Raw genomic sequence first — 14519 nt, forward strand, 5'->3', positions numbered from 1 at the left:
CCTCCTGCAGGCTACCAAGTTCCCTTTCTGCTTCTCCACCATCACAATTCAGCTGTGATGTAGCCTGGGGGAATCACTTGTTAGGACACTGGCACTATGCTATATGAACCCAACAGCAACCAGAATCATGAGCCAAATAAGTTGCTTTGCAAGTCTGTACAGTGTGTAACACGTCTGGCTTCTTTTAATGTACATGTAATTTAATTCATAAATACAGAAAACATCTAACTTCATTTGTAATAGCTTCTTCAATTAATTTTTAAGTTTTATATAAACTGTAAACAAGGATAGGTAATTTTAATGTTACTATTAACTATGTCAAAGAACTTTAATACTATCATGAGTACGTGGCAAATTACAGATGCCAATTCATAGTCATTTTCAGTTCTCCTGAAAGAGCTATTTTTTCCACAGTCATTTTTAATATATTTGAAAATTTTTTAAATTTTAGGTTATTTTTAAAAGCTCTAAAAATTAACAATACTAGAACATACCCTTGAAAATCATGATTTTACAGCAGACTAAAAACAAAAAACAAAAACCTTACAAGGTGATAATAATAGAATTATATAGAAACTTTAATGAGAGAGAGGAGCCAGAAGATAGAGGTTCAGGTTAAAGGTGACTTTGACTGAATAAATATAAACCTGCAGATTGGGTCTAATTACCTCTTCAACCCTAATGAAGAGGCATTTTAAGAGTTCAGCCACGAGTAGTAGCTCACTCTTGTAACCCAAACACTTAGAAGACTGAGGCAAAAGGACTAATACAAATTCAAGACCTGCCTGGGCTACACAGTGAATTCCAGGACAGCATAAGCTACACAGAAAGAAAGACCTATCAAAACAAAAACAAAAACTACAATGATCACATGCAAAATTTGCACATGAAAGTACTTAGTAATTAAAGAACATTCTATAAATATGTCATTATAAATACTGAATATTTCTATTAATAGTTTTCTGCATGATTCTCTTTATTTTCTGAGATACCTTTATAGCCGATACCAGTTCCTATCTATAACCACTGTAGTATAATTAACATAATAAAACAACTACCTACCACTTCGCCAGCCTCAATTAGTTCATCTTTTAGCAAATTGATAAATCAAGGTGCTACCTCATATATGATATTTAGTCCTCCATTGGTTATAAGACAACTTTTTTTAGTTTACTCTAGAGATTTATTTTATATGTATGAGTATTTTGCTTGCATGTACACCACTTGTGTACCTGGTGACCATGAAGACCACAGGACTGTGCTGGATACCCTGGAACTGGAGTTACAGATGGTTGTGAGACACCATGTGAGTGCTAACAAGTGCTCTTAACTGTTGACCCATCTCTCCAGCCCCAGTTCTTAAAAGGGCAAACCAACACTGTGGTGGTTTGAAAGAAAATGGCCCCCAAAGGGAGTGGCACTATTAAGAGGTGTGACCTTGCTGCAGTAGGTGTGGTCTTTTGGGAGGAAGTGTGTCATTGTGGAGGCAGGTTTTGAGGTCTCCAATGCTCAAGATACTGCCCAGTGTCTTAAATTACTTCCTGTTGCTTGCCTATCAAGATGTAGGACTCTCAGCTCCAGCATCATGTCTGCCTACATGCCACCATGTCACACCATGATAATGGACTAAACCTCAGAAAATGTAAACCACCCCAATTTAAAAGAGTTGCCGTGGTCATGGTGTCTCTTTGCAGCAATAGAAACCCTAACTAAGACAAAGACTAAGTATAGAATTTGTGCACAGTTTCTATGAGGTTTAAACAGTGAAAACTCAAACTAGAACAAAAATTTTTGGAAAATGGAACACTCTCTTGATGTTGAAGTACAGAGACAGGGTCTATGTAGAAATAAAATGGAAATTCAATTATGCTAAATAAGAAGCAAACTGGGCATTTAGTATAATTTGCACATCAAAGCTCAAGTATATTCAATTATAGAGTTCATATTATTTAGTAATATTTAGAATATTGCCATAAACCTTTCTATCTAGGACAAAAATGTGTAGGACCTTTTGTACTTTGTAGCAATATACAATCTTAGTTCAAATTGATAACTATGTCAAAAGTTTCTGTGAAAACAACAAAGGCAGGCTATAAATTTATTTAAGCAGATCCACAGAGTCTGCAAGTGGTGCTATAGTTCAGTATTTGCAATGCACAAATAAATTAAGCACCTTAAATTCTTCAATGAATGCTCAATCCTAGAAATTCATCGTATAGTATAAGATTTCAATTATGTAGGCACACAAACTCAGCTTGCTGTTATTTTAAATTAAGACTGTCATGGAAGTATCTATAGGTTAAGATAGTTATCTTCACTATCCTCTCCCTCTATGAACAAAAGAGGAAAGAGAGGGGAATAAAATCTATGAAGCATGATCAATTATCTAGATTTTAGGCCAGCCTGTAAAAACAAGGTCTCAATTATATAACCTGGGCTGACCCTTAGGTCTCAATGCCCTTGCCATACCTCCCAAGTGTTAGAATTACAGAATGTGCCACCATATCCAGCAAAATGAAACAATCTTAAAAATTACACCAGAGGAGGGAAAAACTGCATTTCCATAATAGTCAAAACATAACAGTGAACTGAAGATGCTAGGATAGCAACATATAAAAATGACCAGATTTCTAGCATAGTCAACAAGAAAAGAATTTAGAAATTTAGAGAAGTATGGCAGATTGGTCAGAAGATTAAATTTTATATTACTTACAATTTGGGCATTTATTGAGCATAAGTAGTATGCTAGGAGCTAGGGACATAAAGTGACGCACAATTTAACCACTGCACTAAGTGATATATTCTATGACAGGAGCTGTAAATGGTAAATAGCCTATTTTGCAAATGGTCACAAATGCTAAATGACTAATTCACTATATTTACTTACATGATAATATAGTGGTATATGCCTGTAATAACTTTTTGATTCTACATGAATATAACTGTTTCTTAGTAGAATTAGAGGACTGTCTAATTTGCAAAATACTATTCATGAAGACAGACAATATTAGTATTCTCAAAACTAGACACAAAAGTACAAAAAAGAAATGTGGTTCATACATCTTCAAATAGTTCAATATGCCCTAGCTTAAGACAGACAGAGAGCAAGGTCTAGAAGGATGTATAAGGGCCAGAAAATGGAAGGTCTATTTCATTCTATAATCAAAAGAAAGTTACTGAAAGAGTTTAAACATGTGCTTTTTTTTCTACCCTACACTACCTTTTCAGAAAATAATTGCCCTTCCTAATACAATCCCATTCCCCAAGTTACACAGCTGAATGGATCAAGGTGAATAAGGCCAATCAGATTTTCTCAGTCAAGCATTCAAAACTGTGGCACAGAGTACACTGTTTAGTTAGCCAGGGACTTGTGGGTATTTGATCTGTAAGGTTAAAGAGATAAGGGAACATAAAATCAAAGAAAGAAAAGAAAAGGGAGGCAGGGAAAGAAGGCATTCAGTTTTCTGTTTAGTACTATGAGAGCTTGGTTCTCCATCTTATCCTTGGATTAAGTGAAACTTCCTGTAGTGCACACAAATCAGTTAGCCATAAGCTCGTATATGTGTGTCAGTATGTGTACATATATGTAAAAACAGGTTTGTGGAGAGTCTTCAAAGCTTAAAAATGAAAGCTCCAGGAAGCTGAAGTAATAGCAATTGTCCCTAAGGATTAGAAACAGAAGACCACTGATGTCTTTTAGGGAATTTCAATGGAATAATTGATACTGAAGTCATATTTAGATAAGTTAAAGAAGTGGAAAGTAAAGATAAAGGTACCTAAGGAATTTCTTTAAATGACTGTTATTATAAAAGAAGTCTGAAGGATCATGGTATTAAAAAATCTAATAACATGAGACATGAACTTATTTTCAGGCAATAATCCAGAGGAGAATAAAAACCTCAGACTGCAAAGAATAAAACATAGATACTATAGAAAATGGAAAAGACCAGCAAAGTATAGACACAGAAAGGCAATACAAAGTCTCCTTAAATGTGGTAGGAACAAGGGCAGGGATGGGAATGTGGACATGAAGGCCAGAGGGGAGGAGGGGGCACAGGGAGAGAAGGACTAAAATTCTGAGGTTTAAAGAGAAATTATGTAATGTAAATTAAATTAGGTTTACATTGTGGCATATCATGTATATCACTCAGTAGAGGCAATGACAAGGTAAGTGATTTCTTGATTACAAAGGAGCAGGAATGAGTTGGACTTGGAGAAAATGTAAAGCTTTAGCTATAAATGGTGAATATTGTGGGAGTCAATAGAGAAGTTAAAGAATGATCTTTACTCACACAGATTTTAGGAAATAAAGCGACAAAATACAACTAATATTACAAGGAAGAAGTCAGCTACAAAGTAAGTAAGGATAACTTCAGGCCTAATTCTTACATACCTAGTATGATATAGCCTCAATTCTAACTGGAAAAACTGGACCAAATAAAGCTAAATCAGACATGATCCTAACAGATGAAAAAGTACTCGATCTCAAATTTATAATCTAAGGTTGTTTGATACACATTATAAATGTTTTAAACATTAAAAATGATAGTGCAGACATTTACTCAATATTCAAAAATCAACTATTAAAATGAGACACTATACCTATTAGAGTAGCTAAAATTGAGAAGGACACTATTCCATGCTGCAAAGGATGTGAAGAAACAGAAACTCTTATTCCTTGTAGGTGAGCAACACAGTACAATCGAGGATGATTTGGTAGTGACCAAACTAGATAGACTCTTATTACACAATCCAACAGTTACATTACTTGGTATTTACCCAAGAAAATTAAAAACGTGTACCCCACAAAAAAATTGTACCGGACATTCTTCATAGTTTATTATTTTATAACTTGGAAGCAGCCAAAATGTTCTTTAGTAAGTAAATGAACATAGCACAGTACATCCAAACAACAGAATATTATTCAAGAAAGAGGTAAGACAATATTGGGCTGGGGATATAGTTCCACTGGTAGGTTACATGCCTAGTACTCTGAGTTTGACCCCGAGAACCATATAATCTGGGTGTAGTGGCACAGACCTATAATCCTAGCACCTGGAGAATGGAGGCAAAAGGATCAGAAGTTCAAGGTCATCTTAGGCTACATAGCAAGTCTGAAGCCAATCGGTGATATAGGAAATGCTCCCTCAGAAAAAAAAATTTATGAAATTGTGAAAGGATACAGAGGAAACTAAGTGCATATTACTATGTAAAAGAAGTGAAAGTGAAAATGCTACATAATAATGTATGACTTCAACTACATGCCATTCTGGAAAAGAAAAGCTACAAATACAGTGAAAACATCAGTTTTTCTCAGAACAGAGCAGAGGGAGAAATGAAGGGATGAGACACACAGGATTCTTAGTCCACTACTCTGAATGGTAGTATAATGGTTGTGCTGGCTAATTTTATGTTAACTCAACAAAAGCCAGAGTCATCTGAGAGGGAGGAAGCTCAACTGAGAAAATGCCTCCATAAGATCGACTGTAGGCAAGCCTATAGGACATTTTCTTAATTAGTGATGGATGTGGGAGGTGGTGCCACTCCTGAGCAGATGATCTTGGATGCTATACCATGAAAAAAGCAAACCATGAAATGCCAGCCAGGAAGCAGCACTTCACAGCCTGTGTTTGAGCTCCTGCCTCCAGGTTCCTACCCTGTTTGAGTTCCTACCCAACTTCTTTTGATGTGAACTTCCTTTTAGTATGAACTGTGATATGGAAGTATAAGCAAAATAAACCCTGTCTTCCTGAAGTTGCTTTTGGTCATGGTGTTTCATCACAGCAATAGAAACCCTTACTAAGACAATGGTGAATATATGTTATACATTTGAGTAAATACATCCAATACACAATACTAAAAGTGAACCTAATATAGACTATGGACTTTGGATGAAAACAGTATATTAACGCACATTCATCAATGTCAATAAACATATCATTCTGATGAGAATGGTAATATGGGAAGCTATACTTACGTGTGGTTATGGTAGTTAGGCAATCAGTGCCTTTTCTGGTTCTGCTGTGAACATAAAGCTGCTCTTTTAAAAAGCCTATCGAATGACTTAAACATAAAAAAATAAAATAGAGCCGGGCGGTGGTGGCACACGTCTTTAATCCCAGCACTTGGGAGGCAGAGCCAGGCGGATCTCTGTGAGTTCGAGGCCAGCCTGGGCTACCAAGTGAGTTCCAGGAAAGGCGCAAAGCTACACAGAGAAACCCTGTCTCGAAAAACAAAACAAAACAAAAAAATAAATAAAATAAAACATCACCAAAGGTGGTGGCACAAATCTGTGTGATCTCAGCATTTGGTGGTTGAATTATAAGTACTGTAAATTTAAGACTAGTCTAGGCTACCTAGGGAGACTGTCTCAAAAATAACACCACCTTACTAGATAACACAGGTTAAGTGTCCTTTTTGTTTGTTTGCTTGTTTTTTGTTTTTTATTTGTTTGTTTGTTTGTTTTTTCGAGACAGGGTTTCTCTGTGTAGCTTTGCACCTTTCCTGGAACTCACTTGGTAGCCCAGGCTGGCCACGAACTCATAGAGCCTGCCTCTGCCTCCCCAGTGCTGGGATTAAAAGTGTGCGCCACCACTGCCCGGCCGGGTATCGTCTTTTAAACCTAGGAATTGGGTTTAAGAAGCAATTTCTTAAAAGAGTGTAAGGCAATTATAATACAAGAAAAAATGGACAAATATATTAAAAATTAAGAATTTTTCATCATCAAAAAGATATCACAGCAATTAGAAAAACTGCACTTAGGATTCCAGGTTTGAAAATATTAGTAAATTGTGATAATGAGTAACTTTTTTTGTTTTATACTCAATATTAAACCTGACCAACTCCAGAAATAATTTGACAAGCTGTGTGAATACATGAATAACTGAAAAATCATACAAATACTGTCTACTAAACATAAGAATTAAATGTTAATGGTGACAAATAATAGTATTACATAATTGAAAAGAAATGGAATGGAAAAACAAGCAGTTTTATCAACTATTCACATAAATAATTTTCATTATTTCTACATTTACTCTAAGTTAACTAACATTTAAGTGCCTAGCATGCTGTGGGATGGTCTGTATGTCAAGAGTGTTGCTGACTGGTCAATAAATAAATCACTGATTGGTCAGTGGCCAGGCAGGAAGTATAGGCAGGACAAGGAGGAAAATAAAGCTGGGAAGTGGAAGGCTGAGTCAGAGAGACACTGCCAGCCGCCATGATGAGAAACAACATGTGAAGATGCCGGTAAGCCACGAGTCATGTGGCAAGGTATAGATTTATAGAAATTGATTAATTTAAGCTGTAAGAACAGTTAGCAAGAAGCCTGCCACGGCCATACAGTTTGTAACCAATATAAGTCTCTGTGTTTATTTGGTCGGGGTTGAGTGGCTGTGGGACTGGCAGGTGAGAGAGATTTGCCCTGACTGTGGGCCAGGCAGGAAAACTCTAGTTACACTAGCATGTGTGGGATGTACAATATTTTATACAACTGCCTGGGGCTTTTCATTTGGAAAGTTTACAAATCCACAGACATAAATTATACTTTTATTATTTTTATGCCCAATCTGCAACAAATAATAACTGCATGCTTGTAGATCATGAGTCTCAATGTTTCCCAAAATGGTAAAACATTTCAAACTGTTCCTCCTAAACAACCCTCTGAACTGAAAGTAATAATTTAGAAACTGAAAGATACAATATACAGACTGAGAATAAAAAATATATAGAATTCTTACAAATCAAAACAAACAAACACGAAAAATGGGCAAGAGAGAAGAAAAGGGATTCAACTGAAGAAAAAACATAAAAGGTCAAAAAACAAAAAGAAATTTTCCAGGGCAGCTGGAGAGATGGCTCAGTAGTTAAGAACACTTGCTGCTCTTCCAGAGGACACAAGTTTGGTTCCCAGCATCCACGTCAGGAAGCTCACAACCATCTGTAACTTCAGCTCCAGGGAATCCAAAATCCTTCTTTCTGGCCTCTGTGGGCACCTGCACTCAAATATCAAATACACACAACTATACATAATTCAAAATAATAAAGATAAATTTTTTAAAAGAGAAATATTCTATATCACAATAATCAGGAAATATCATCAAGATCAAGAAACAATGTATTATGGCCTTTTGATTTGTAATAAAAGTTAAAACGACAATATAAAGTGTTCAAAAGACAGATAACAAAAGAACCTTTATTCTCTTATATATGTGTTGGCATGATTATAAATTCATATACCCCACTGGAAGTTCAGTATCACCTCTTAATGCTAAAAGCTAAAAGCATTAACCTCCTCTACAAAGCAGCAAGTGAGCTTCCACATATACTCAGCTCTTTCATACACATACACAAGAAACACACACAGTCTACAGCATCTTTACTCACAATTACGAAAAGCAAGAAAATAAATTACCAACAAGAATTAACTATTCAAATATCAAACAATGGGAGATATCCACTCAATAAAATTACACTTAATGCTGTTACACTACAGCAACATACAATAATATGGATAAATTTATCTAGAATAGGTGGAAAACCAAGTTTAAAAGATTATACACTAGTCAATTATATAAAAACTAAGGTAAAAGACATATCTTTTAGGATTGTACATTCTATAAAATTACAAATGAGGAAGAGAATAACCACATTATTCATAGTGATGATATCTGGGTCGATATAAGGAGGCAAAGTTGGGGGTGAAGAGACAGAAGAAAACAATGTGTAGATATTTGGAGGAGGAAAAGTGGTGGTCCGTGAGTATTACTATGACAAATAATGATTCAGAACAGTATACCTGAGATTTAATAAAAGAAAAAAAAAGTGTATGTAATTTGTTCAATGAAAGCTCTCAGACAGCCAGGGAAGGGAAAACAGACTAAGGTATAAAAATACATGCTACTTAGCACACATTAGCACACTAGGTGGCAAATCTTCTACAACCAAGAATAAATTCCAAAGTCTGTCATAACTACTTTCCAATAAATTAAAATGCCTGTGTGTCCAGGCTTTAAACCATTAACTAATTAGGCAAAGTAGTCACTGCAAATCTTTTAAATGGATATACTCTACTACCAATACTATATAATTCTTGTATACCTGTTCATCTTTATAATGCAGCACTTTAGCATGCATGAATTGGGTATTATAAACAATTGATAGGTGACTGAAGGCAAAAGGGAAGATTGTGCAAGTTATATGCAGATACCATGCCATTTCACATCCAAGAATTCTGAGATCTAGAGGTGTCATGGAATGAATTCCCTATTGACTTCAAGGAATAATTATATTTGTAAGACCATCTACACACATCCTTCAATACAATGCAAACGCTACATTGTTTGGGGAATGACACGAAAAGAGTGTTTGTGCATGGGCAATACACATGCAGTTGGTTTTTTAATGATTTACTTATTTTTACTTTATGTGCACTGGTGTTTTGTCCACATGTCTGTCTGAGGGTGTCGAATCTCCTGGAGCTGAAGTTACAGACAGCTGTGAGCTGCCATGTGAGTGCTAGGAATTGAATTTGGGTCCTTTGGAAGAGTAGCCAGTGCTCCTAACCACTGAGCCATCTCTCTACCCCTTCCCTACCCCCCCTTTTTTGAGATAGAGTCTCTCTATGTAGCTGTATTCCTGGAACTTTATGCAGATCAGTTGACCTCAAACTCAGAGATCCAAGCACTTGAGGGGCAGAGACATTTGGATGAATCCAAGGATGAAGAACCCAAGGATACAAGGGTTAATTGTATTGCATAGGCCAATAATTATAGTGAACTTCTCATAAAATGATCAGGACAGTCCTCACTGTAGGTAACAAATGGAGCCTTCTTATCAATATACCGAGCACCTTCTAAGTGCCAACGCAGAACTAGGTTATGCACAAACTTAAAATTTAACCTATGAATAGCCACTTGAGAAATCAATGTTTGGGAGATTTTTTTCAACAAGCTTTGGATGCCTCTCATCAGAAACAATCATTGTTAATAGAAGAAAGCCAGGAGAAGGTTGTTTATATTGTTACTCTTTGTGGAATAGCGTACCTTATTTGAAATAAAGCACAGCTAAATTATATACTAACAAATGAAATATGAACACCATTTTTCCTGATTCTAGCAGGATCTTAAAGTTTACAACAAAGCTAACTCTGATTAACAACATTTGGACCAATTTTTAGAAATTTTTATACAACACTGGAATACAAAACATTCATGAATCCACAGAACTGAGAAAATTTAATGATGTAACTGAAAACACACAGATCAGAGTTCAAATTCAGAGTTAAGAGCATAACCATGGGAAACGTATTTAATATTCTTGTGTGTTGGTTGGTTAGTTTCTGGCTGTTGTTTTTGAGGCAAAGTCTCACTATTTAGTCCTGGCTAGCCTAGAACTTGCTAGCCTTCTGCCTTCTGAGTGCTGGAATTAATGACATGTGCCGCCATGCCAGACAACTTAACACTCTTGAGGTTAGTTTCCTAATTTACAAAATGGAAGTAACATATCTTACCCTACTAGAGTTTTCTGAATATCAAATTAAAGTACACAAGATACCTAATGACAATGGCTGATATGTAACAAATAATAAATGCTATCTGTACTTTCATAAAACTCTTTACTAGTACAAATGCTATTTCTGCTACTCTAGAAAGTAAAAATCATTTTGTCATATTTAGATCCTACAATACAATTTTGGTAGATATTCAGTTGACTTTAACATCTGTAATTTAAGGTTAACTACCATAACTTTTCATTTGAGCAAATTTCCTTTACCCAGGCAAACATTTCACAAGGAACTTTGTTGAAGGAGGTGAATCACCAATAATCAATAATATTTAAATATTTGGTTCTACTCAATATTTGGTTCTGGATTCTCTAAAATATAAAATACTGCAATAGCCATTTGGAGAGTCTTTATACTTTTCATTAATCCCAGTTTCTTTAGAAATAAAACACAGGGTTTTTGGCCTCACAAAATTAAGTTTCCTGCTATGCTTCAAATGAAAGAAATTAATAATATTCATTATGATAGAAAAGCTAGAAACTGCCAAAGGAGTTCAAATTTTTAACAGCCTATTTTTGTTGTTTCTGTAACAAAAATTCTTCCTTACACCTTCAAGTCTCTGGTCATCAAAGTTAGTGTGCACTCTATTAATGCATCTTGTTTAATAAGCCTCCATGTTACTAACAAGAGTTAAAAATGTGCCGGGCAGTGGTGGCGCACGCCTTTAATCCCAGCACTCGGGAGGCAGAGCCAGGCGGATCTCTGTGAGTTCGAGGCCAGCCTGGTCTACAGAGTGAGATCCAGGAAAGGCGCAAAGCTACACAGAGAAACCCTGTCTCGAAAAACCAAAAACAAAAACAAAAAAAAAAAAAAAAATGTTACTCACAGAAACACTACAGTAAGTGTGAAGACAAAGTAATGGTTTCAAATTTGTAGTTTTGCCTATCTAGAAGCAAAAATTATTAATAAGCCAATCCCAACTCCAGCAAACTGTTTCAAATTCTGCAGTATGATTAAAAAAGAAACTGGATGTGTGTTCACAAATAAATATTTTGTTGAAGTTATAATCAATATCTAAAGTGAAACAGTATTCCTAAGACAAGGCATGGTGAAGTGACAGTGTTTGGCCATTAAACACAGTTTAAAGTTGGTTACATTACTTACTATTTAAATATTTTAAAAAGTGTTTGGCAGATAAACATTAAGAAAATCATATCAAACTAGTTTTCAGTCTAAATTCAAACAATTTAGAAGTTTTAAAAAATGACACTAAAAAAAAGTACACTTTTGGCAAATATTGGGTCAATTACATTTGTTTCATGACCAAATGAAGTAAGTATTTGAATAAATGAAGTAAATTTTATGACCATGTACCTTAAGTGATTATATGCATGTAAATATTTTAATAAACATGATAAACTTTAAATGCAATAACTTTTATTAGAACTAAGAGTACAATAAATCAAGAAAAATGTCCTAGATATATATTGACAACATAAAGGTTATTAATAAAGTAACAATAAGAACTATTATTTTTTTAGAGGGAGTTATACTTTATTATTGTAAAACATAACTGTATCTGGTATTCCTTATTTTGTTTCCATTATTTAAACTGTCATACTTAAAGTTTGTTTTTTCATTCTTTAATTTGCTTGCTTGTTACTGCCAAAATGGACCTTATTAACAAAAATGTCCTAAATATAATTTAATAAACACAAAGATGTTTTCTGTTACAGTGCCAAAATAAGTGCCATTTATGCCACTCTCCAGAAAATACACGGATGCCATAAACTTTATAATTCTAACAGCACTAATAGAAAAATATTGTTACTTTAGTGGCATTTTCATGCTTCAAAATTAGGCAATATACGCTATTTCCAAAAACTTCAGGACATTTTACTTTTAGAAGCATGCAAATTAAAAACAGAATCTATTCATTTAGCAAATGCGTGCTGTGAAGAGCTGCTTACTAAAAGCTAATTGTAATTAAAATGTTATAAAATGACATTTTCAAGTGACAGGAAATTCCACTTTGCATTTCCAAAGGACTCCACATGTGCAGCCATGTATTATTGTACCCTACTCAGGTCTCTAACTTTACGATATACCAATAACGATACATTTAAGCTTACATCTGATTGCCTAACATACTAAGCTTACACCGGGATCTAAGAAAAATGCATTTCAACAAGAAATTTACAGGTAGGAGCAATGAGTAATTTTGTCATCATAAAGAATCAACCTTCTAGATTCAGTTGTTAAAAAAAAATGAACTGTCCAACTTTTCCAGAAGAAATTCAAGTGTTTCAGTCCTCCCCTCTAATCTTTGAGTAGCCAAAATGAGTATATTAAAACAAACCAAAATCAGTTTAAAAATGAGACAAAATTTCAATCCAGATTAAACATCTCTTGAATATTCCAAAGTAATGAAAAATAACAGTGTGTAAACTGAAGTCTCCTACACCACAGAGATCTCAAAACAAAAATCGTGCTCACATCATCACATATTTAGCTGGAAATAGGAAAGAATAATATTGTTTCGACACGAACTACACTAATTACGGGATCTACTTTGTTATCTTCTGCGGACATGTGCTGCCTAACGTTTTCACTTAATGAACTGTTCTCTGGTTTGTAAACAACTTCTGGAACTCTTTCTCTTGTGTCCAAAGGGAGGGAAAATGAAAGTCTGGGGGGGGGGGAGCCATCAGCATCTGAACTTCCGGATCTGAGCAGGGGGGGCCATCGGAGGGACCACCTATCTCTGAGTGAAAAAGGAAAAGGAAAAGACACGGCCCGCATATTACGCTAAGGACACTCGGTCACCTGAAGAGGGAGGGCTGGCGGAGCGAGGCCATCCCTTCGGAGCGAGTCCTCCCGGGGCTCAAGTTCTGGGGGCGCTCTTTGTGCTGTCGGAGGGGAAGGGGAGGGAACCGCCCACGGCCTGAGAGTCATTCAAAGGAGTTCGGGAGCGGGTTTGGGGGGGGGGCGGGGCGGTGACACCGGGAGGGGACCCGAGCGAGCACACGGCCCCGCCCGCGGGGGCCGGGGGGGGGGATCCCTCCGCCCGGTGGCCTCCGAAAGCGCGCGGGAGACCGGTCCCGGGCGTGGGGAAGCGGCTCCGGACTGTCAGCGCGCGAGTTCCCGCACTTAGCGGGCCGGTGGCGCGGTGCGCGGCGTCCCCGAGCCCGCCCGCCCGCGGCCGCCCTCCCCGGTGTCCCCCCGCCCGAGCCGGCGCTCCCGCAGGGCCGCGGCCCTTACCTGCAGCTCGGTGAGGAGGATCTCCCCCCGGTCGGGGTTGGACGCCATGGCGCTCCGCTCGGGACTCCGCACCTGAAGGCGGCCGGCGGCGCGGCCGAGGGAGAGAAGGCGGGACGGGAGCCGGGCGGGCGGGCGGGCGGGCGGGCGGGGGGTGAGGACCGGAGAGAAAGAGAGCCGCAGCTAGGGAGTCATGGAGGCGCGGCCCGGCTGCAGGCGCGGCTCAGGCGGCTCGGCTCATGGAGAGCGGCGGGGAGCGAGGGCCCTCGGCGCGGCTCCCCTGGCCGCCCGCCCGCCGCCGCCGCCGCCGCCGCCGCCGCCCGCCGGACTCTGTTCCCTCAGCCGCTCCCTCAGGGCGACGCCGGGAGCCGCCTCAGAGCTCTCGGTGCGGGGCGCAGCGGCCGCGGCGGCAGCTCCTCCTGTCGCACCATTTGGCTGTCACCGCGTCGCAAAAGCCGCCTCGCTTGGCGGCCGCCGGCGCACGTGACGGCCGTGGCCGCCGCCCCCGGCTGGGCGGGGTATGAGGGAAGATGGGGTTGGCGGGGACCCCGGGGCCAGCCGCGCGGGGCGGGCCGGGCTCTGGGCGGGCCGGGGTGACTCGGAGGCGAAAGGCCTGGGCTGGCGTCGCCGGGAGGCGGGAAGAGCCAGCAGGCCACACCCACCTCCGGCCGCGTTTAACGGCCCTGCGCGAACGCTAGGTCTGGTCTCCGGCCCTGCGCAGGTCGGGCCTACCTTCCCCAGGCCCTTCCTTCCC

General features: G+C 38.6%; 1 protein-coding gene across 2 annotated transcripts in view; it reads right to left on the reverse strand.

The window, feature by feature from the left end:
• Positions 1–14073, reverse strand: part of Pkn2 (protein kinase N2) — a 114853-nt gene extending 100780 nt beyond the window's left edge. The window contains exon 1 of one of the 2 annotated variants that reach the window (XM_052731970.1): positions 13769–14073. In XM_052731970.1, coding sequence (XP_052587930.1) covers positions 13769–13816 — 48 coding nt within the window. In that variant the 5' untranslated portion in view covers positions 13817–14073. The remainder of the gene's footprint in view (positions 1–13768) is intronic. The other variant, XM_052731971.1, reaches the window with a different exon arrangement.
• Positions 14074–14519: the final 446 nt, after the last annotated feature.

Source organism: Peromyscus californicus, unplaced genomic scaffold (assembly GCF_007827085.1).
Source record: "Peromyscus californicus insignis strain IS unplaced genomic scaffold, ASM782708v3 Scaffold_9__1_contigs__length_137607984, whole genome shotgun sequence".
Classification (NCBI taxonomy): domain Eukaryota; kingdom Metazoa; phylum Chordata; class Mammalia; order Rodentia; family Cricetidae; genus Peromyscus; species Peromyscus californicus.